The 25,254-nt window shown below is 29.9% G+C and overlaps 3 protein-coding genes across 10 annotated transcripts in view; 2 read left to right on the forward strand and 1 right to left on the reverse strand.

The window, feature by feature from the left end:
* Nucleotides 1–25,254, reverse strand: part of LOC105671620 (neuronal growth regulator 1-like) — a 225,160-nt gene that overhangs the window by 147,752 nt on the left and 52,154 nt on the right. The window contains exons 3-16 of one of the 8 annotated variants that reach the window (XR_010888667.1): nt 24,618–24,757; nt 24,263–24,355; nt 23,776–23,903; nt 23,194–23,434; nt 22,967–23,113; nt 22,777–22,866; nt 22,290–22,417; nt 21,708–21,948; nt 21,481–21,627; nt 21,288–21,380; nt 20,840–20,931; nt 13,661–13,840; nt 8,102–8,281; nt 6,326–7,946 (exon numbers count right to left, since the gene is read on the reverse strand). The exons of 1 other annotated variant lie outside the window; for it this stretch is intronic. The gene's annotated coding sequence lies outside the window, so the exon portion shown is untranslated. Of the gene's footprint in view, nt 1–6,325; nt 8,282–13,660; nt 13,841–20,298; nt 20,932–21,287; nt 21,381–21,480; nt 21,628–21,707; nt 21,949–22,289; nt 22,418–22,776; nt 22,867–22,966; nt 23,114–23,193; nt 23,435–23,775; nt 23,904–24,262; nt 24,356–24,617; nt 24,758–25,254 lie in introns of those variants that run through there. 6 more of the 8 variants (XR_010888666.1, XR_010888668.1, XR_010888665.1 and 3 more) reach the window with 6 other exon arrangements.
* LOC105671586 (uncharacterized) lies at nt 4,377–9,765 on the forward strand. Its single transcript, XM_012365871.2, has one exon. It carries the CDS (start codon nt 5,170–5,172, stop codon nt 8,749–8,751), a length of 3,582 nt encoding a protein of 1,193 aa, XP_012221294.2. The 5' UTR covers nt 4,377–5,169; the 3' UTR covers nt 8,752–9,765.
* LOC136998096 (uncharacterized) lies at nt 10,084–15,986 on the forward strand. Its single transcript, XM_067350142.1, has one exon. The coding sequence runs from the start codon at nt 10,723–10,725 to the stop codon at nt 14,314–14,316; it is 3,594 nt and encodes a 1,197-aa protein (XP_067206243.1). The 5' UTR covers nt 10,084–10,722; the 3' UTR covers nt 14,317–15,986.

Raw genomic sequence — 25,254 nt, forward strand, 5'->3', positions numbered from 1 at the left:
TATTTAATTGGTATTTAATTGTACAGAAATATTGATTTTTATTTATACATTTTGGGTGTAGATTGAAATTAAAAGAAAAAGAAATTTACATATATATATGTTTGATAATAGAAAATAATAATATTAATTAATATTTCATTAATTATAGATATGATATCTACCTTTTCGATGAAACTTTTTGTTTTTAGATTATTTAAATTATTGAGTGCGTCGAATGTCAAGACATGTACTCTCGCAAAGCTGCTTATAAGTATGTATTATTCGATCCTTGACGAATACATTGCCGTTTAATTCCTTCGTACATTGGTAGGGTAAACAAAAGAAGTAACATTCAACGCGAAGAAAGGCACATCGTTTAATCGAAATTTGCTGACCGGAGATATAAGAATATATAAGCGATACCTCTCGCGATGTAGAACATTTGTTAGTATGGGAATAACGTTAGAAGTCGGTCACTTGTGAACAATTATTAAGAGTGTAATTAGTTAGTGACGAATAATGACTTTCTGCTTTTAATCGCGTGTTCTACCTCGTTTTATCGCGTTAAACATTATTGATGTGAATATAAAAATTCTCGGTGTCTATATTGCGCTTTGTAAGTGAAAATTTCTGTAATTTTATAAATTCGCAGAAAGGATTTCGGTGCGATAAGACTCTGATCTAAATGACTGAGTGTGTTAATAGTTTCGCTGCAAAGTAACACAGAAGGATATAGTGAGAAGTTATTTATTATAGAGTAGTTGTTTATTATAGAATAATTTTTGGCCGTGGACTGAGTCGTTTTGAAATCAAGCACGATGAATCCCGATGTATAAAACGTATAACAATTAAAGATTATCCTATGTTATTGAATGCTATTCACACAATAATGCGCTCGCCAATAGATTTTTATTTCGGGAGGAAAGTGTGGAACGTTTTGCGTATCTATGAAGGAGAATTGTACTGCAGTTGGTTCCAAGTGGATACGTCGGAGGACATCGCGACCGTTACGTCGGGCGCGGCGTTTCGTTTATTGAAAAAAGATCCACAGAGAGTGCTGAACAATTGGGAAAAGTATTTGATAAACTGTAAAGAATACTACCGTGAAAAGACGTACAACGTTTCCTTAGAGCCGTACGCTGGTACAAGGATGTATCTCTCAATTTTGCCAAACATTGTATAGACAATTTATACGGAAAGAATATACAGGAAATGTTACCTGACTTGACTATCTTAGGCATTCTACTTGGGAGCGACGCGTTTAAAAAACTGTTAGAACTATTAGAATTGTTTTTATTCGAGCAAATAAAGCTGCGTAATACTCGTGTAGATATCATAAGCACAGAAGATCCTACGTTTACTCTAATCTTACCTATTTTCGAACTTTGTAACTTGCCGGTGCCTTTAAAGATTGTCGCTAACTTATTTATAAAAAGTAAATCATTTGTAGGAAAGATGACGTTATTGAGAGTACTTGTGCGGATTTCTTTCGACGACCTGTTAGTATTCGAGAAAAGACTGTCGATGATGTGCATGTTGATGCGAAAGCATTGGATAGATATAATGTTTTCAATAAAACCTTTAACCCATCAGTTAGCTTTTCTTTTCGCAATGTGGAAAGCAGAGAAGCACTGGACAATATGAGAAAATATACTTGAAAGGTATCTGATATTATTCTGTGATATTTCAGCATTAATCACCAAAAAAATTCAACTACTAAAAGAAATCAGTATGTTATTTACACTCGATGATGTACATCTGCTTAAAAAATTTGAAGAGTATTCTTTCTGCATTGATAAAAAGTATATGTGGCATTACTGTGAAGTGTGGCTCACAGCAATAAGATGTTTCAGTCAAGCGGGGCTGCATTCTAAGCTTATAAGAATGCATACATTGACTCTCTTAAAAAGACTCGACTCGTTCAACTCAGCACCTGAATTTTTATATTGTATGAGTAAATTACTTTGTGTTTTTTTATTTCACGGAAATGCCGATATATCTAGTGTAATGCGATACTACGCGCTGCTATACTTTTCAGAGTCGTTCCACAAAAACGAAGACAATCGCGAAATATATTTGAAAATGATCATCAACGTTTTAGAGTACATCAAAATCTGTCGTCAATTCGATTTTGAACATTTATTCATTTATCCGACAAAGAATACCATGCATGCATTCTTGAACAAATTTGTTGTTCGTTATATCAAGTTATACGAGAGACCCGATTATGTTAATACTATCGATTATTTGCTGCGCTTGTTTCAATTTAAATTGTTACGTCAGCAGAATGTTAAGGTTTATTTACTATTAAAATACGCTAGGTTATTGTATGACTGTAAAAAAAGAGGCAACTTTACGGGATATCCTTTTAGGAAAGATGATTTTGGACGAGAATTTGACAATTACTTGCCTAATTTAATCAACACTTTTTCAGAATTCTTAGTACCTGTTATGGCAGAGATTCTTGAGCTGTTTGTAAAAATCATTTATGGATCTGACAATTATTTACATGTCATGAATCTTATCACACGTGGTCTTATGATTGTTGAAAACAATAAGAATGTCACTTTTATAATAATGATGTTATTATCATCAATACATAAATCTCAATATTATTCGTTAAATATTTCACCACATCCTGTTTCTTCTATGTGGAGTATCATTCATAACACAGTAATGTACACGAATATCTAATGTTTAATATCTCTTCTAATAATTAATTATCGGATTTTCCTTATTTATATTTAATATATACTTATGCGTTAGTGATATACTTGTTTATAAAGAATTTTATACAATATCTTTTTATATCATAATTGTGCATTAAAACAAATGTATGTTTTTAAATTTACGTCGACACTTATATAAGAACATAATTGTAAAAAAAAAAAAAAAAAAAAACAGTTTAGTTGAAAAGTTTAGTTGAAAGTTATAAGATGTTACAAACTATTGATTGAGAGCATATTTATATAATATATTTATATAATATAATTATATAATATATTTATATAATGTATTTATACAATAAGATTATATATAATATATAATTTTTATAAATAATTTATTAATAATAATATTATATATATATATATATATATATATATATATATATATATATATATCTTATTACACAATCAATTCCTTAGTTGTAACCGTTGTACTGTTTTTTTTTTTTTTTTTTTTTTCAAAAAATTAATTAAACGCTGAATTTTTACTTAATTTGCATTTTATTTTGGAAAATATAGGATATATACAGCTTAGTTTTGAACAAATATTAAATAATGTTTTAAGAATCGAACATATTTAATCATACAATTTGGATGAAATATAAATATGTAAAATATAACTGAGATTTTATCATTATGAGAAATTTATCAATTTGAATTGTAGAATAAATATTTCTTAAGCAATTTTAATAGATTATTTTGCAATAATATTTTAATAATGACTAGAAATGATTTGAAATATACAATAAATGTTTCTTTAGCAATTTTAATAGATTATTGCGCAGTATACCTTTATTTTCCTTATTCTATTGTATTATTTTTTATTAATAGATAATTTAGTAAATTGCATATATAATGGAAGAATATAAATGAGCAGAATTTTGTCACACAGTTTCTTTATAAATTTATATAAATTTACTATATATTTACTATATATTTATTATTATTATTATTATTATTAACTGACACAATTAATGAATTAATATTACACTTATATGTATCGGACTTTAATAATAACATCTGAAGAATTATACAGATTGATTTTGTATTATACAAATTTAATAAGCGCATTATGCTAATACTTGATGAAACAGTTTTTTGATGTAAAATTCAGATGAAAAAGACATGAACATAAACGTGGCACAATATGACTGTGGCATATTCAAATAAAAAGCGGTACGATTTTTTCTAGCTTTAATCCTAATAAAACTAACTTGTGTGTACGTGTGCATGTACGTGTGTGTGCATTGTAATTTGTTTGCGTAAATATCCACTTGCATATATTGTGGATTTGATTCTACATAGCATCAAATGATGTTGTTATAATAAATCTATGGATGGAATTTATAAAAAAGTTTATAGAATATAGTAAATTTTTCCCTCCGGTATAATATCTTGTTCTGACAATACAGTGCACCTTGTACATTGTTACATCGTGTATGTTAATGCGTAATCACTAATGATACTAATTGTAAGCCATTACATAAATATATAAATACGAGTTCGTTAAAATGATTAATAATACATAATCTCATTTTTATTAATTACCAGTAAGCGATCGACACAGATATTTACTCTCGTCGATAACTGCATTGCTGTTATTGCATTAAATATAGGATTTGTCTTTAACGCGAAAACAAAATTATAAATTCAGCAACTTTCTAATTATCTTTTTATTTGCTTAGTGATAATTATCTATTTTTATTACGAGGCTAATTTGTCATCAACAATTTAAAAAAAAAAAAATTTATAGTGTATATTGACGTTATAAATCCTTTAAATTTTCATGTAATTTAAATTGTTGAGTGTGTCAAATGTCGAGACACATACGTGCTGTCCATGAAGCTATTATAATATTCATTGTTATTCGATCTTTAGTCAATCGCAAACATATGGCTGTCTCAGTATTCGATACACCGAGTTTCTAGCATAAACGAAACCAGGTAAAATACAGTTTGGTCAGAACAAAATTGGTAGAAGGATGTTAGATAAAAAACGCTATTTTATCTAACTTGCGACAACGGATGTGTAAAAGTGTATAAGCAATATAAAAGTGTATAAACAATATAACTTTGGATTTCTGGATATGACACATGTCAATATACATATGAGAATGAAATGAACGGTTAGTTAATTATGAATAATTGTTACGAGTTAAATTAATTAGTGACATTGGACAGTATTCTAATTTTACGCATATTTGATCCCGTTAATGTTCGTTTCGACTCACTTTTTGGACGTGAACATAAAAATTCGACTTGTATTGTACATTATAAATGCAAACGTTTCTCTATGTATGAATTCTAACCAATGTGAATTGTAGTATAACTTGACCTCTCGCTGACTTAATGAACAATCAAGTGCACAAATTTTACTGAATCACACAAAAGAATAAAGGATTTTTGTGCAATTCTTTACGGGATAATTCCTAGCAGTTTACCGGACCGTCTTAAAAGCAATCGCGATGAATCTCGATGCATTGCGCGACTTTCAAATGCCTTATCTGCAGGCTATTCAAACTATACCGGGTAACACTGCTAGCGAGAAACAACAGTGGATCGGGAAATCAGCTTCGCACGAGCTGCATGTCACTCAAGATCTAAAACAACTCTCTTTAGAAGCGATATCTATATTGCTACTGGAAGTTGCCGTAAAACACAGGCGACATGAGGATATAACATTAGCTCTGAGGTCCGATGACTGGACAATCGTGAATCGAGCTCTTAAAGCCACTTGGTTTTTCAACGGCAGTCAAGAAATTATCGACGCTGAATACTTTTCGAAACGTGTCTTTCCTTACATTTCTCGCCTTACGAAAACTCGTGTAGTGTGCACGCTTGCAAGTTGCATAAAGAATCCGTCATTCGCGGAGGCAATATTTAATGCTCTCACAATCACTTATAATGTCGAAACTGCTTTACCACTTCTAATGATTTGCGATCAAGAATTTATTTATGCAACGATAGTCGAGAAGAAACTTATTTTGCCTGTTCACATTTTCAAAAAAATATATTACAAAAATCCGGAGTTTGGAGTACGGTTACTTAAAGAATATATTGGACATCACAAAATGTATAGATTTTGTAATCGACAAAGGAGTTTGAATATAAGTGCTAGGAACAGTCCACAAAACATTATCCAAGAATACCAATGTATTTTGCATACATTAGCGAAGAAGAGATCGATGGAATTTGTGAACATTGTACAAAATGTAATTCAGACTGTGAATTTGTGTGATAAAATTGGTGTATTAAGCAAAAAATGTGCCAAAAAATTTTTGAAAAAAGCGAAAACCGCTGTGATTGGATACCCACATTTTTACATGCCTATGTTACCGTCTCAACTGATCAACGCAGAACTATTGGAAATGATGTTTCCGGGTTTAATGAAATATTATTGCCGTCACTTCTTCTGTACAGATAAAATGCTTAAATATTTAAAAGACTATCCGGAGGATAAAAGATTGGAGATACTTTTTAAAACATATAGGGATCTTTATCAACATGAACTTCTTGACAAAGTAGAAAACGTGACACCTGCTTTACTGAAAATATTACCTATCGAGAAAAGGATTATGTTTACCCAAAATATGGTAATTTATAACCTTTTTAATAACCTAAGATCTTACGAGAAAAGTCCGCTTTGTTACCTCTCGGTAGATAAAGCAATTCCGATTTTTAAACGTTTAATGAGATCTGTTAGAACTCAGCTGAGCACACTTGATCTTATCTTAAAAATGATATACACTTGCAAGGTTAACAATGATGAAGATGAGTTATATAATGTCTTATCGTACATTATAGATGGAGAGTACATCATAAGTGACTACATTACGTTAGAGGAAGCATTAGAAGCAATGCATCAGATTTTTGTTGTCTGTGAAGTACCATTTGTAAATGAAAGGAATGGCTCTCTTCTGTGTCACATGATACGATTGTTTTACACACAGTACAATCATACAATTAAAAGATTGATCATGGATATGTTGCATTTCAGATTTATTAAAAATATGCCAATCGCTGATTTAATTGATATGTTGATAGGTGTAAAAGATACATATTATTTCATAAAGTTTAATATGTTTAAATATAATGCACAATATGAGAAGCGTTGGCTCATATTTTTTATAGAAAGAAATATAAAGATATATAAAAGATGGCAACCCGTAAGAGATGAAGAAGGAGGATATCTGGATGTTGATTTAAAATACTCTGCTTTATGTCAATTGCTCATGGCAATATCTGATTTCAATGAAAGATGCAATAATTCACGAACAAGAATGGAGCGTATAGCAATTGAAAATTATCCTGATTTGATAAATGCTATTGATTCATTAATTGTCTTCGCAGCAAACACAATTTATTGGAAGAAGGTAAAGAAAGTATTACATAGAAACGAATCAGATTTGCATCGCCGTTTGAGCCGCATGCCGTATAGATCGCGGAACATGATCCACGTAGCATCGAGAGAAGCGCTTCGTGAATTGAACAACAATTTTCAGAGTATACTGGACAATTGGGAAGAATATTTGACAAATTGTAGAAATGATTATTGTGACAAACACGTGCAGCGGTTTGTGAGAGCCACACGTTGGTACAAGGATATTCCTATTAAATTTGCTGAGCGCTGTGTAAGTGATTTACAGGGAGACGATACGGAAGAAATGTCATCTGCTTTAATTATTTTGAGTCTTTTGCTTCATGGCAATTCACTGACACAACTCTTAGATCTGCCTTTCATAAAAGAAAAAAGTAGAACTGATATTGTAAATATTGTAAATACTTATTATAACTTGAGTTTTTCGTATGTTTTAAGCATTATGATTTCTAATCCACCGGTGCCTCTTCGGCTAATAACGGAAGTATTTGAATGTCACTCAGCCATACAAATTATGATACTATCGCGTGTGATTCCACGGTTGCCTGTGCTGAACGTAATGTCATATTTTACGAATAATGTGTCGTCAATGTCCGTTAAGAGACGAATGTGGTGGATTCATCTCATGTGTTTAATTGTTCCTATAAGCGAGCAGATAATTTTTCTTTACGAAATGTGGACGACTGAAAAGCACTCGTGGGTAGAAGTAACTTTATATGGAGTGATGTGGATGTTATGTGATGATCCATATCGAGAAAACGCATTGTTGCTGCAACAAACGAAAGCGTCGTTTTTTGTCGAAAACGTAGATTTGGTTGTGTCATTTCAGAAATTTGCTTCCGACTTTGTTGATCATCCTTATGTCTGGAATTTTTTTGACATATGGCTTGAGTTTATAGCGATTTATGGTGAAATGGGTTATGTAGTCGAATTTATAGAAAAATGCACTACGGTATGCTTATGTTTTCTCAACCCGTTTTTTTTTAAATGTAATGACAATTTCGATATCAGTTACGTACTCCAGAAGTTCTTATGTCACGCAAATTATGGGATATCCAAGGCAATGCAAGACCACGCGTTGCCATATATTTTACGCATGGACGAAATTTGCTTTTCCGTAATTAATAATGTTCTTCCCAACATATTGTCCAGTCTTCAGAGCAATTTGGACCAGTCTCCGGAGCATGTTGGACGCTCTTCTGCAATAAGACACAACGTGTATTTATTTTTGGAAAAGTTTGTTGTCGCGTACAAGTTAAGCTCGTGTAGTAATTACGGTGCAGTAATTAAAAATTTGCTGAAAATGTTCGCAGAGGAATCATTAATTAAGCAAAACATGCAATCTTATGCGCTATTAAAATACGCGTGGATAATGTATATATCCGACAGAAGATGTGTTGTATTATGTGGCAGACATTTTACAGAAGATTCTAACGAACTTTTTTTTGGTCAACAACTTGGCCGACGAATGCTTTCTTTAGTCGAAATGTTTTCGCCACAATCACTGGATATGTTGGCTAAAGTTCTTGTGCGATTTCTTGTGCAACTTTATAAAGATGATAATTATTTACGTGTCATTAGTTGTGTCACAAGAGATCTGTTAATAGTCTCTAATAAACATTCTTGGGATATGGTGAAAATGATTTTAGCCGAGACACCATGGAAATGAATATAATAATTTTATGCAAACTTTTGAATCCGCTTCGTCTTCTGATCCATCTTTTGCCGATTTTTTTTTTAAATGTTCTTTTTAAACGTCTAAGTAAAATTAAATTTAGTAAAATTTAATCAAATTAATGATTTTTTTTGTGAATTGTTATTAGACTTTTTTATTTGTGAGACATTAGTTTTATATATGTACAAATTTGATAGTATTTTACAATGATGACTAGAAGTAACCTTTTTGACGTAGTACACTGCCGAGTGAAATACGATATGAATACATATACGTTGTCTTTTGAATGCCTAATCTTTATTATTTTCATGTCATATTACACGTAACTTTTTTAATAAATATAACTTTTTTATTAAATATGTTAATTGTATTTATTTATAAACATACACTGTTTATGTAGACTTTAATAATAAAATATTTAAATTTAAATATATTTTGTTTTGCGGAAATAATTGCAATGTTTGTGTCGTGCTATTTTATACAACATTAAAGTAGAAATAAGAAATTGTTCAAAAAATTTAATTTCTTTATTAATTATAATATTTAGTTTTCATATAATAATGAATATACTATATATATTATATATTTATATTAGTATATATTACTACATATAAACATATGATAGTGTATTTATATATGTATATATATATATATTATGATGAAAATAAAATATTTACTTTAAATATATTTAGTGTATGTTTATGGATTTGCATAATTCTATTAAACAAAATTTGTTTTACAATTTCACGATGTTTTTCTGTACGCTAAATTATTTACATGCGTCTTATTTTAGGGTAATTAATTAACTATTGAATTTTTATTTAAACTTCCGTTTTGTTTTGTTTTAAGAAATATTAAAAATTTTTAAACACATAGGATAAGGCTTTACTTATAGGAAATCTGAATTAAAATATGAATGTTAGATTGTATAATGATTATATACTCAATACATGAGAAGTGTGTCAATGTAATATGAATTATGTAATAAACGATTTTTCTGCAATTTAATGGATTGTTGCATAGCGTACATTTATTTTGCGTGCTACATTATTTTATATTGATAACTGGTTTGATATATTGCATTTAATGATATATCCACATAAAAAGAATTCCTTTCGAAATTATCATGTGCGTTGATAAATCAAAGCACAAAATGAGGATCTTTTACTCTTTCTTATTTATTGTAATTATTTATTCGTTAGAGTCTGTTAAATTTTCATTTTTTTATATATTTAATAATATAATGCACAGGTGAATATTACTGTTACGTTAAATATTCTTAAATTTTCATGTAATTTAAATTGTTGAGTGTGTCATATGTCGAGACATATACGTGCTGTCCTTGAAGCTATTATAATATTTACTGTTATTCGATCTTTAGTTAATCGGAAACATATGGCTGTCTCAGTATTCGATGCACCGTGTTTCTAGCATAAACGAAACCAGGTGAAATACAGGTTGGTCGGAACAAAATTGGTAGAAGGATGTTAGATAAAAAACGCTATTTTATCTAACTTGCGACAACGGATGTGTAAAAGTGTATGAGCAATATAAAAGTGTATAAACAATATAACTTTGGATTTCTATATGACACATGTCAATATACATATGAGAATGAAATGAACGGTTAGTTAATTATGAATAATTGTTACGAGTTAAATTAATTAGTGACATTGGACAGTATTCTAATTTTACGCATATTTGATCACGTTAATGTTCGTTTCGACTCACTTTTTGGACGTGAACATAAAAATTCGACTTGTATTGTACATTATAAATGCAAACGTTTCTCTATGTATGAATTCTAACCAATGTGAATTGTAGTATAACTTGACCTCTCGCTGACTTAATGAACAATCAAATGCACAAATTTTACTGAATCACACAAAAGAATAAAGGATTTTTGTGCAATTCTTTACGGAATAATTCCTAGCAGTTTACCAGACCGTTTTAAAAGCAATCGCGATGAATCCCGATGCATTGCGCGACTTTCAGATGCCTTTTCTGCAGGCTATTCAAACTATACCGGGTAACACTGCTAGCGAGAAACAACAGTGGATCGGAAAATCAGCTTTGCACGAGCTGCATGTCACTCGAGATCTAAAACAACTCTCTTTAGGAGCGATATCTATATTGCTACTGGAAGTTGCCGTGAAACACAGGCGACATGAGGATATAACATTAGCTCTGAGGTCCGATGACTGGACATTCGTGAATCGAGCTCTTAAAGCCACTTGGTTTTTCGACGGCAGTCAAGAAATTATCGACGCTGAATACTTTTCGAAACGTGTCTTTCCTTACATTTCTCATCATACGAAGACTCGTGTAGTGTGCACATTTGCAAGTTGCATAAAGAATCCGTCATTCGCGCAGGCAATATTTAATGCTCTCACAATCACTTATAGTACCGAAACCGCTTTACCACTTCTAATGATTTGCGATCAAGAATTTATTTATGCAACGATAGTCGAGAAGAAACTTTTTTTGCCTGTTCACATTTTCAAAAAAATATATTACAAAAATCCGGAGTTTGGAGTACGCTTACTTAAAGAATATATTGGACATTACAAAGTATATAGATTTTGTAATCGACAAAGAAGTTTGAATATAAGTGCTAGGAACAGTCCACAAAACATTATCCAAGAATACCAATGTATTTTGCATACATTAGCGAAGAAGAGATCGATGGAATTTGTGAACATTGTACAAAATGTAATTCAGACTGTGAATCTGTGTGATAAAATTGGTGTATTAAGCAAAAAATGTGCCAAAAAATTTTTGAGAAAAGCGAAAACCGCTGTGATTGGATACCCACATTTTTACATGCCTATGTTACCGTCTCAAATGATCAACGCTGAACTATTGGAAATGATGTTTCCGGGTTTAATGAAATTTTATTGCCGTCATTTCTTCTGTACAGATAAAATGCTTAAGTATTTAAAAGACTATCCGGAGGATAAAAGATTGGAGATACTTTTTAAAACATATAGGGATCTTTATCAACATGAACTTCTTGACAAAGTAGAAAACGTGACACCTGCTTTACTGAAAATATTACCTATCGAAAAAAGGATTAAGTTTACCCAAAAAATGGAAATTTATAACATTTTTAATAACGTAAGATCTTACGAGAAAAGTCCGTTTTGTTACCTCTCGGTAGATAAAGCAATTCCGATTTTTAAACGTTTAATGAGATATGTTAGAACTCAGCTGAGCACACTTGATCTTATCTTAAAAATGATATACACTTGCAAGGTTAACAAAGATGAAGATGAGTTATATAATGTTTTATCGTACATTATAGATGGAGAGTACATCATAAGTGACTACATTACGTTAGAGGAAGCATTAGAAGCAATGCATCAGATTTTTGTTGTTTGTGAAGTACCATTTGTAAATGAAAGGAATGGCTTTCTTCTGTATTACATGATACAATCGTTTTACACACAGTACAAATATACGTGTAGAGGATTGATCATGGATATGTTGCATTTCAGATTTATTAAAAATATGCCAATCGCTGATTTAATTAATATGTTGATAGATGTAAAGAATGAAAATACATATTATTTCATAAAGTTCAATATGTTTAAATATAATGCACAATATGAGAGGCGTTGGCTCATATTTTTTATCAAAAGAACTATAAAGATATATAAAAGATGGCAATCCGTAAGAAATGAACAAGGAAGACATCTGAAAATTGATGTAAAATATTCTGCTGTATATCAATTGCTCATGGCAATATCTGATTTCAATGAAAGATGCAATAATTCACGTACAAGAATGGAGCGTATAGCAATTGAAAATTATCCTGATTTGATAAATGCTATTGATTCATTAATTGTCTCCGCAGCAAACACAATTTATTGGAAGAAGGTAAAGAAAGTATTACATAGAAACGAATCAGATTTACATCGCCGTTTGTGCCGCATGCCGTATAGATCGCGGAACATGATCCACGTAGCATCGAGAGAAGCGCTTCGTGTATTGAACAACAATTTTCAGAGTATACTGGACAATTGGGAAGAATATTTGACAAATTGTAGAAATGATTATCGTGACAAACACGTGCAGCGGTTTGTGAGAGCCACACGTTGGTACAAGGATATTCCTATTAAATTTGCTAAACGCTGTGTAAGTGATTTACAGGGAGAGGATACGGAAGAAATGTCATCTGCTTTAATTATTTTGAGTCTTTTGCTTCATGGCAATTCACTGACACAGCTCTTGGATCTGCCTTTCATAAAAGAAAAAAGTAGAACTGATATTGTAAATATTGTAAATACTTATTATAACTTGAGTTTTTCGTATGTTTTGAGCATTATGATTTCTAATCCACCGGTGCCTCTTCGGCTAATAACGGAAGTATTTGAATGTCACTCAAAAATACAAAATATGATACTATCGCGTGTGATTCCACGGTTGCCTGTGCTGAACGTAATGTCATATTTTACGAATAATGTGTCGTCAATGTCCGTTAGGAGACGAATATGTTGGATTCATCTCATGTGTTTAATTGTTCCTACAAACGAGCAGATAATTTTTCTTTACGAATTGTGGACGACTGAAAAGCACTCGTGGGTACAAGTAACTTTATTTGGAGTGATGTGTATGTTATGTGATAATCCATATCAAGAAAACGCATTGTTGCTGCAACAAACGAAAGCGTCGTTTTTTGTCGAAAACGTAGATTTGGTTGTGTCATTTCAAAAATTTGATTCCGACTTTGTTGATCATCCTTACGTCTGGAATTTTTTTGACATGTGGCTTGAGTTGATAGCGATTTATGGTGAAATGGGTTATGCAGTCGAGTTTATAGAAAAATGCACTATGGTATGCTTATGTTTTCTCAACCCGTTTTGTTTTAAATGTAATGACAATTTCGATATCAGTTACGTACTCCAGAAGTTCTTATGTCACGCAAATTATGGGATATCCAAGGCAATGCAAGACCACGCGTTGCCATATATTTTACGCATGGACGAAATTTGCTTTTCCGTAATTAATAATGTTCTTCCCAACATATTGTCCAGTCTTCAGAGCAATTTGGACCAGTCTCCGGAGCATGTTGGACGCTCTTCTGCAATAAGACACAACGTGTATTTATTTTTGGAAAAGTTTGTTGTCGCGTACAAGTTAAGCTCGTGTAGTAATTATGGTGCAGTAATTAAAAATTTGCTGAAAATGTTCGCAGAGGAATCATTAATTAAGCAAAACATGCAATCTTATGCGCTATTAAAATACGCGTGGATAATGTATATATCCGACAGAAGATGTGTTGTATTATGTGGCAGACATTTTACAGAAGATTCTAACGAACTTTTTTTTGGTCAACAACTTGGCCGACGAATGCTTTCTTTAGTCGAAATGTTTTCGCCACAATCATTGGATATGTTGGCTATAGTTCTTGTGCGATTTCTTATGCAATTTTATAAAGATGATAATTATTTACGTGTCATTAGTTCTGTCACAAGAGGTCTGCTAATTGTCTCCAATAAACATTTCTGGGATATGGTGAAAATGATTATAGCCGAGACACCATGGAAATTAATATAATAATTTTATGCAAACTTTTGAATCAGCTTCGTCTTTTGATCCATCTTTTGCCGATTTTTTTTTTAAATGTTTTTTTTAAACGTCTAAGTAAAATTAAATTTAATAAAATTTGATCAAATTAATGATTTTTTTTGTGAATTGTTATTAGACTTTTTTATTTGTGAGACATTAGTTTTATATATGTACAAATTTGATAGTATTTTACAATGATGACTAGAAGTTACCTTTTTGACGTAGCACTGACGATTGAAATACGATATGAATACATATACGTTGTCGTTTGAATGCCTAATCTTTATTATTTTCATGTCATATTACACGTAACTTTTTTATTAAATATGTCAATTATATTTATTTATAAACATACACTGTTTATGTAGACTTTAATAATAAAATATTTAAATTTAAATATATTTTGTTTTGCGGAAATAATTGCAATGTTTGTGTCGTGCAATTTTATACAAAATTAAAGTAGAAATAAGAAATTGTTCAAAAAATTTATTTTCTTTATTAATTATAATATTTAGTTTTCATATAATAATGAATATACTATATATATTATATATTTATATTAATATATATTACTACATATAAACATATGATAGTGTATTTATATATGTATATATATAATTTATGATGAAAATAAAATATTTACTTTTAAATATTTTAAGTGTATGTTTATGGATTTGCATAATTCTATTAAACAAAATCTGTTTTACTATTTCACGATGTTTTTCTGTACGCTAAATTATTTACATGCGTCTTATTTTAGGGTAATTAATTAACTATTGAATTTTTATTTAAACTTCCGTTTTGTTTTGTTCTGAGAAATATTAAAAATTTTTAAACACATAGGATAAGGCTTTACTTATAGGAAATCCGAATTAAAATATGAATGTTAGGTTGTATAATGATTATATACTCAATACATGAGAAGTGTGTCAATGTAATATGAATTATGTAATAAACGATTTTTCTGCAATTTAATGGATTGTTGCATAGCGTACATTTATTTTGCGTGCTACATTATTTTATATTGATAACTGGTTTGATATATTGCATTTAATGATATATCCACATAAAAAGAATTCCTTTCGAAATTATCATGTGCGTTGATAAATCAAAGCACAAAATGAGGATCTTTTACTCTTTCTTATTTATTGTAATTATTTATTCGTTAGAGTCTGTTAAATTTTCATTTTTTTATATATTTAATAATATAATGCACAGGTGAATATTACTGTTACGTTAAATATTCTTAAATTTTCATGTCATTTAAATTGTTGAGTGTGTCAAATGTCGAGACATATACGTGCTGTCCTTGAAGCTATTATAATATTTACTGTTATTCGATTTTTAGTCAATCGGAAACATATGGCTGTCTCAGTATTCGATGCACCGTGTTTCTAGCATAAACGAAACCAGGTGAAATACAGGTTGGTCGGAACAAAATTAGTAGAAGGATGTTAGATAAAAAACGCTATTTTATCTAAATTGCGACAACGGATGTGTAAAAGTGTATAAGCAATAACTTTAGATTTCTATATGACACTTGTCAATATACATATGAGAATGAAATGAACGATTAGTTAATTATGAATAATTGTTACAAGATAAATTAATTAGTGACATTGGACAGTATTCTAATTTTACGCATATTTTGTCCCATTAATATTTGTTTCGACTCATTTTTTGGACGTGAACATAAAAATTCGACTTGTATTGTACATTATAAGTGCAAATGTTTTTCTATGTGTGAAATTTAACCAATGTGAATTATAATATAATTTGACCTCTTGCTGACTTAATGAACAATCAAGTGCACAAATTTTACTAATTCACACAAAAGAATAAAGGATTTTTGTGCAATTATTTACGAATTAAGTTCTAGCAGTTTACTGGACCGTTTTAAAATCAATCGCGATGAATCTCGATGCATTGCGCGACTTTCAGATGCCTTATCTGCAGGCTATTCAAACTATACCGGGTAACACTGCTTGCGAGAAACAACGGTGGATCGGGAAATCAGCTTTGCAACAGCTACATGTCATTCAAGATCTAAAACAACTCTCTTTAGAAGCGATATCTATATTGCTATTGGAAGTTGCCGTGAAACACAGGCGACATGAAGATATAACATTAGCTCTGAGATCCGATGACTGGACAATCGTGAATCGAGCTCTTAAAGCCACTTGGTTTTTCGACGGCAGTCAAGAAATTATCGACGCTGTGTACTTTTCTGAACGTGTTTTTCCTTACATTTTTCATCATACGGAGACTCGTGTAGTGTGCACATTTGCAAGTTGCATAAAGAATCCGTCATTCGCGCAGGCAATATTTAATGCTCTCACAATCACTTATAGTACCGAAACCGCATTACCACTTCTAATGATTTGCGATCAAGAATTTATTTATGCAACGATAGTCGAGAAGAAACTTTTTTTGCCTGTTCACATTTTCAAAAAAATATATTACAAAAATCCGGAGTTTGGAATACGCTTACTTAAAGAATATATTGGACATTACAAAGTGTATAGATTTTGTAATCGACAAGGGAGTTTGAATATAAGTGCTAGGAACAGTCCACAAAACATTATCCAAGAATACCAATGTATTTTGCATACATTAGCGAAGAAGAGATCGATGGAATTTGTGAACATTGTACAAAATGTAATTCAGACTGTGAATCTGTGTGATAAAATTGGTGTATTAAGCAAAAAATGTGCCAAAAAATTTTTGAAAAAAGCGAAAACGGCTGTGATTGGATACCCACATTTTTACATGTTTATGTTACCGTCTCAACTGATCAACGCAGAACTATTGGAAATGATGTTTCCGGGTTTAATGAAATATTATTGCCGTCACTTCTTCTGTACAGATAAAATGCTTAAGTACTTAAAAGACTATCCGGAGGATAAAAGATTGGAGATATTTTTTGAAACATATAGGGATTTTTATCAACTTGAACTTCTTGACAAAGTAGAAAACGTGACACCTGCTTTACTGAAAATATTACCTATCGAGAAAAGGATTAAGGTTCCCCAAGAAATGATAAGAATTAATTCTTTTAATAACGTAAAACCTTTTAATAACGTAAAATCTTACGACACAAATTTGGTTTGTTATCTTTCGGTTGATAAAGCAATTTCGAATTTTAAAAGTATAATGAAAAATGCTGAAACTCAGCAAAGCAAACTTGATCTTATTTTGAAAATGATATACACTTGCAAGGTTAACAAGGATGAAGATGAGTTATATAATGTCTTATCGTACATTATGATGGAGAGTACATCATAAGTGACTACATTACGTTAGAGGAAGCATTAGAAGCAATGCATCAGATTTTTGTTGTCTGTGAAGTACCAATTGTAAATGAAAGGAATGGCTCTCTTCTGTGTCACATGATACGATTGTTTTACACACAGTACAATCATACAATTAAAAGATTGATCATGGATATGTTGCATTTCAGATTTATTAAAAATATGCCAATCGCTGATTTAATTGATATGTTGATAGGTGTAAAAGAGAGAGATACATATTATTTCATAAATCTTAATATGTTTAAGTATAATCCACAATATGAGAGGCGGTGTCTCATATTTTCTATAGACAGAACAATTAAGATATATATTAGATGGAACGCGCAACACATGCACAAAAAAGACAACAGGATATTTATTTAAAATATTCTGTTTTATGTCGATTGCTCGTGGCAATGTACGATTTTAATGAAAGATGGTGCAATAATCCACGTACAAGAATGGAGCGTATGACAATTAAAAATTATCCTGAGTTGATAGATATTATTAATTCAATAATTGTCTTTGCAACAAATACATTTTATTCGAAGAAGGCAAAGAATATGTTACGTAAGCACGAACCAGATTTGTATCGCCGTTGGTGTATGCCGAGTAGATTGAAGAACCTAACAGTCTTTCGTTTATTGAAGAACAATTTTCAGAGTATACTGGACAATTGGGAAGAATATTTGACAAATTGTAGAAAATATTATCGTGACAAATACGTGCAGCGTTTTGTCAGAGCTACACGTTGGTACAAAGATATTCCTATTAAATTTGCTGAGCGCTGTGTAAGTGAGTTACAGGGAGAGGATACGAAAGAAATGTCATCTGCTTTAATTATTTTGAGTCTTTTGCTTCATGGCAATTCACTGACACAACTGTTGGATCTGCCTTTCTTAATTGAAAAAAGTAAAAATGATAATGTAAATAATGTCTCAAAAAAAAAAAATAGTATTGATAATGTAAGTATTGTAAATATTTATTATAACATAAGATTTTCGTATGTTTTAAGCAGTATGATTTCTAATCCACCGGTGCCTCTGCAGCTAATCACGGATGTATTAGGAAATCATTCAAAAATAGAAACTGATACTATCGCGTGTGATTCCACGGTTTCCTATGCCGAACGTTATGTTATTCGCGAACAATGTATCGACAATGTCCGTCGTGGGGCGAAAATGTTGGATTCATCTGATATGTTTAATAGCTCCCGTAAACAAGCAAATAACTATTCTTTACGAAATGTGGAAGATTGAGAGGCACCCGCTGATATAAGTAACTTTATTGGAAGCGATACTAGTGTTATTTCGTGATAATCCATGTCCAGAAATCGCATTGTTGTTGAAACAAATAAGAGCGTCGTTTTCTATCGAAGACAGAGATTTGGTGCTGTCATTTGAGAAATTTGCTTCTGACTTTGTTGATCATCCTTATGTTTGGAATTTTTTTGACATGTGGCTTGAGGTGATAGCAATTTATGGCGAACTGGGTTATAAAGTCGAGTTTACAGAAAAATGCACTAAGGTATGCTTATCTTTTCTCAAGCCGTTTTTTTTTATATGTCGTGACAAATTTGATATCAAAAATGTACTCCAGAAGTTCTTATTTCACGCAAATTATGGGATATCCAAGGCAAAGCAACATTACGCATTGCCACATCTTTTATACAATAATGCAATTTGCTTGTTCGTGATTAATAACATTCTTCCTAATACATTGACCAGTCTTCAGAGCAAATTTCATGTTGTACGCTCTTCTGCAATAAGATACAACGTGTACTTATTCTTGGAAAAGTTTGTCGTCAGGTACAAGTTATACGAGTGTCGCAATTATGGTGCATTAATTGAAAACTTGCTGAAAATATTCGCAGACGAATCATTAATTAAGCAAAACCTTCGATCTTTTTTGCTATTAGAATACGCGCGGATAATGCATATATCCGATAAAACTCGTATTGGATTATTCAGCGGACATTCTAGTGAATATTTTTTTGGTCAAGAACTTGGCCGCCGAATGCCTGATTTAGTCGAAACGTTTTTGCTGTATTTAATGGATCTTATGGCTAAGGTTCTTGTACAATTTCTAGAGCAATTTTATAAAGGTGACGATTATGCACGCGCCATCACTTATATCACAAGAGGTCTGCTAATGAGCTCTACTAATAGGCATTCCTGTGATATGGCGACAATGATTTTAACAGAGAAACACTGGAAAGAATATGATAATTTTATGCAAACTTTTGAATTAATATCGTCCTCTGATCCAACTTTCATCGATTTTCTTTTTAAATGTACTTTTTAAATGTCTAAGCAAAATTGAATTTAATAAGTTTATTAAATTAACGGTTTTTTTGTAAATAATTATTAGATTTTTTATTTGTGACAAATCAGATTTACATGTGTACATTTTCTTTTTATAGTATTTTACAGCGATGACTAGAAGTAATTATGTATGTAAGAAAGTCTGTTTATGTAACATTGACTCTTAAAATACAGATGCGAATATACTTGTCGTTTGAATGCTAAAATTTTATTATTTTTTAATATCTTTTTAATAATATTAATTTTTTTATTAAATGTGTTAATTATGTTTATTAACATAATTATTCATAAATGTAATTATGTTTATCTATAATTATATTTATTCATAAATATTTATATATTTACATATTTATAAATATTTACTTGAATAGACATTAATGTTAAAATAATAAAATTGAAGCGCCGTTTCAAGTTCCCAATGTTTATCATTAAAATTGGTTATAAGATCACCAAATATTAAACCAGCATTTAATACAAAACTGAGCATTTTGGAAGCGGACATTTTAATGGATTTCTTTGTTTTAGAACAAAACTGACACTTTACCATATTATTAAGGATGTATATACTGACTATAAAAATATAAGTAATATAAGTGATTTATATGAATTTTTAAAATAAATCAATAAAATATTCAACACAAATTATTCACTCAAAACAGCCATGAGTTCTTGTAAATCGTGCCAAAGAGTATCCACAGAAATAAAATTTCGAGTATATTTTGGATGATTCTAATCGTATATATAATGTTGTAAAAAATACCACACCATTTCACAATCAACTGGATACTTTACATTCAGTGCAAAGAAAATTTGGAAATATAAGTTCACTGCGCTGACTAGACTCGTTGATTCGTATTTAACATTATTTACAATAACATAAAAAGTTGACATATTTACAATTGAACCAATTGTAATCATCATTGGCTGCAGTGTCAGTCCAAAAGCTCCAAGTTTTTCTTCGTTTTTGTAACTTCCAATTCTGCTATACTCTAAAAGAAAAGAAAATAATAATATTCAATATTCAGATTATTTTTTATGAATAATATAATTTTTCAACAATATATTAGAATTCGCTTACGGGAATTCGACAAATAAAACTTTCTACAACTCCTGTTTGTAGGGTTTCCATTTTTGTTGATTAATTTTGTTAAGATTTTTAAAATGCTTTATTAAGACATGAGAAAATAATGTTACGCAGTTTTATACTCTAACTCTAATGTCTTATAATTCAGTTCTTAAATTCACAAATAGTTAAAAAAATTATCCCATTTTATATAAATCAGCTTACTCAAAAACATATAAAAATGAAAAGAATATTACTGCAAAATTTATATAAAATATATACCTTTCCATAATCTTGATATGAGCTTATCGAAGAACTACTCGCTCTACTCAACGCATCCTCAGATTCATTTCTTTTTAATTTATTTAAGATTTCCTAAAATAATAAAATAATGAATACACATTCGAAGCTACATAATAATTTAATAATTATATCATAAAAAAAATATATGTATGAAAAGAAATTATATATATACCATTACGCAGTTCACACAACGATAAGCACACGTCTTTTTTTGCAGCGAGATCTAATATGAATGGAGTAATTTCCACTTTTTTGGACAACTTTTTTGGAAAAATATATGCATCTCTATTCCTGTTTCTACTTCAAAATCAATTTGTAGCTGCAATAATTGACATAAATATCGTTAAATTAGATAACTATGAATAAATTGCAGAACATTATAATGTTATGTGTAATTACCAGTGTGGCACCAATGGAAGTTTTTAAGATGGGATATTTTTCATAATAATTAGTAATTGAAGTTCCCCTGCTCCTTGCCTTAAATGTTTCTTTCCAAAGATTTTCGAGATTTGGATCATTCGGTTGAATTGTACACAATTTGAGCAATGCTTTTTGATCAAGAGTATTTTCAATGTTTTTGTTTTCATTTACTTCTTCTTGTTGTTTAATATATTTTTTATTGTACTTGTCCCAAAGTTTACTGCAAGCGAGACGTTTCAATTTTGTATTAGATGGAACATAGTACGTTGCTGCTCCGTAGATATAAGATAATATAAGGATAGTTTTAAGTTATTTAGTGCTAAGGATAAGTTTAAGGATAGAATTAAGTTACATGCAAGTAAATGTATGAGAGTTAACCCCAAGGGGAAATAAAACACTACTACTAGTACGTTGCTGCTCTTTCATATTTAAAAACATTAACTATTGCTGCAGACCATTCTTGAAATGGTTTAGAAGTTATTCTACAATATTAAAATAAAGTAGAATAAATAAATAAAAGAAAACACTATATAAAAATTTTCCATAAGATGTGTTACATACTTTTTAGATTTGCACAGAAGTTTGTCTATTATCAGGTGACAGAGTTTATTACGGTCTGACGAAGTCAATCGTATTTGGTTTAAGATTTGTTTACCGCAACTTGATTCGGAGAGTAATTCTCTTACATTCTAAAAGAAAAATAAAAAATAAATAAAAATCTTAAAATTGCTTTAAATTGTTTAACACACTCTTTCATATATGTATAAATCACATAATTGAAAAACTATAATTTTTATAGAGAATTAATTTTATGAACAAATCAATCTATACAATACTTTGATTAATTTTGTTAAGATTTTCAAAATGCTTTATTAAGACATGAGAAAATAATGTTACGCAGTTTTATACTCTAACTCTAATGTCTTATAATTCAGTTCTTAAATTCACAAATAGTTAAAAAAATTATCCCATTTTATATAAATTGGCTTACTCAAAAACATATAAAAATGAAAAGAATATTACTGCAAAATTTATATAAAATATATACTTTTCCATAATCTTGATATGAGCTTATCGAAAAACTACTCCCTCTACTCAACGCATCCTCAGATTCATTTTTTTTTAATTTTGGGATTTCCTAAAATAGTAAAATAATGAATACACATTCGAAGCTACATAATAATTTAATAATTATATCATAAAAAAAATATATGTATGAAAAGAAATTATATATATACCATTACGCAGTTTACACAACGATAAGCACACGTCTTTTTTTGCAGCGAGATCTAATATGAATGGAGTAATTTCCACTTTTTTGGACAACTTTTTTGGAAAAATATATGCATCTCTATTCCTGTTTCTACTTCAAAATCAATTTGTAGCTGCAATAATTGACATAAATATCGTTAAATTAGATAATTATGAATAAATTGCAGAACATTATAATGTTATGTGTAATTACCAGTATGGCACCAATGGAAGTTTTTAAGATGGGATATTTTTCATAATAATTAGTAATTGAAGTTCCCCTGCTCCTTGCCTTAAATGTTTCTTTCCAAAGATTTTCGAGATTTGGATCATTCGGTTGAATTGTACACAATTTGAGCAATGCTTTTTGATCAAGAGTATTTTCAATGTTTTTGTTTTCATTTACTTCTTCTCGTTGTTTAATATATTTTTTATTGTACTTGTCCCAAAGTTTACTGCAAGCGAGACGTTTCAATTTTGTATTAGATGGAACATAGTACGTTGCTGCTCCGTAGATATAAGATAATATAAGGATAGTTTTAAGTTATTTAGTGCTGAGGATAAATTTAAGGATAGAATTAAGTTACATGTAAGCAAATGTATGAGAGTTAACCCCAAGGGGAAATAAAACACTACTACTAGTACATTGCTGCACTTTCATATTTAAAAACATTAACTATTGCTGCAGACCATTCTTGAAATGGTTCAGAAGTTATTCTACAATATTAAAATAAAGTTGAATAAATAAATAAAAGAAAACACTATATAAAAATTTTCCATAAGATGTGTTACATACTTTTTAGATTTGCACAGAAGTTTGTCTATTATCAGGTGACAGAGTTTATTACGGTCTGACGAAGTCAATCGTATTTGGCTTAAGATTTGTTTGCCGCAGCTTGATTCGGAGAGTAATTCTCTTACATTCTAAAAGAAAAATAAAAAATAAATAAAAATCTTAAAATTGCTTTAAATTGTTTAACACACTCTTTCATATATGTATAAATCACATAATTGAAAAACTATAATTTTTATAGAGAATTAATTTTATGAACAAATCAATCTATACAATACTTTGATTAATTTTGTTAAGATTTTCAAAATGCTTTATTAAGACATGAGAAAATAATGTTACGCAGTTTTATACTCTAACTCTAATGTCTTATAATTCAGTTCTTAAATTCACAAATAGTTAAAAAAATTATCCCATTTTATATAAATTGGCTTACTCAAAAACATATAAAAATGAAAAGAATATTACTGCAAAATTTATATAAAATATATACCTTTCCATAATCTTGATATGAGCTTATCGAAGAACTACTCGCTCTACTCAACGCATCCTCAGATTCATTTCTTTTTAATTTATTTGGGATTTCCTAAAATAATAAAATAATGAAATAATATTCAGAAATATTTCAATAAATAAAATAAAAAATACAAAATTTATATGTTAAAAAGAAAATATTCAATTCAATTTAACTTAGTAAAATAGAAAAAATAATTTAGTATTTCAAAAGTTTTTTTTAGAATTTTTGAAGTAAATATAAGAATTGTTGAATTGTTTATAAAATATAAAAAATAACAAATACAGTTTTACTTAATTCTGTAATGTTTTAAAAAATTTATTAATAATCTTACTAAATCTGAATTTTCAGTTTCGCTTTGAAATAATCTTTTTCTATTTTGGAGGAAACGAAACCGTTTTCCAATTGTAGGAATTAATTCCTTTATCATAGCTTCAGGCATATATAAGAATGCTTCTTCATCAATTTGTTCATCTAAACAAGTAAAAATACAACATTATATCATTATGTCTTATATTGATAAAAATAAAATAATAACCTTTAAATTTATCAATGTATTTTGGAAAGAATCTTTATTTGTAGAATAACATCTATTTTACCAACATATATTTTAAGCATTTCTTTTACTATCAATGAAATAAATATATTATATTATATTAATCAATGAAATAAATATATTATATATAATTTGTTATATATACATATATACATGTTATATATAACAAATTTTATATATGTATATACATATATATACAGGGTGTTTTATAATGTCCGTGCCAACGCTCGTGTGCGAATAGAGTGCGGTAAACTGAATAGAAAAGTCCTTTACCGTTTTGCAATTTTCGCAATAGTAATTGAGATATTAATTAAAAGGGATTGACAAATAATCGCGCGTTGCGCGTAGCTAGATCGTGGGCTGTACACTCTAAACGTGACAACAACGAGGATCGCATGGCAACGAAAAATAACAC

This window comes from Linepithema humile, chromosome 2 (genome assembly GCF_040581485.1).
Source record: "Linepithema humile isolate Giens D197 chromosome 2, Lhum_UNIL_v1.0, whole genome shotgun sequence".
Classification (NCBI taxonomy): Eukaryota; Metazoa; Arthropoda; class Insecta; order Hymenoptera; family Formicidae; genus Linepithema; species Linepithema humile.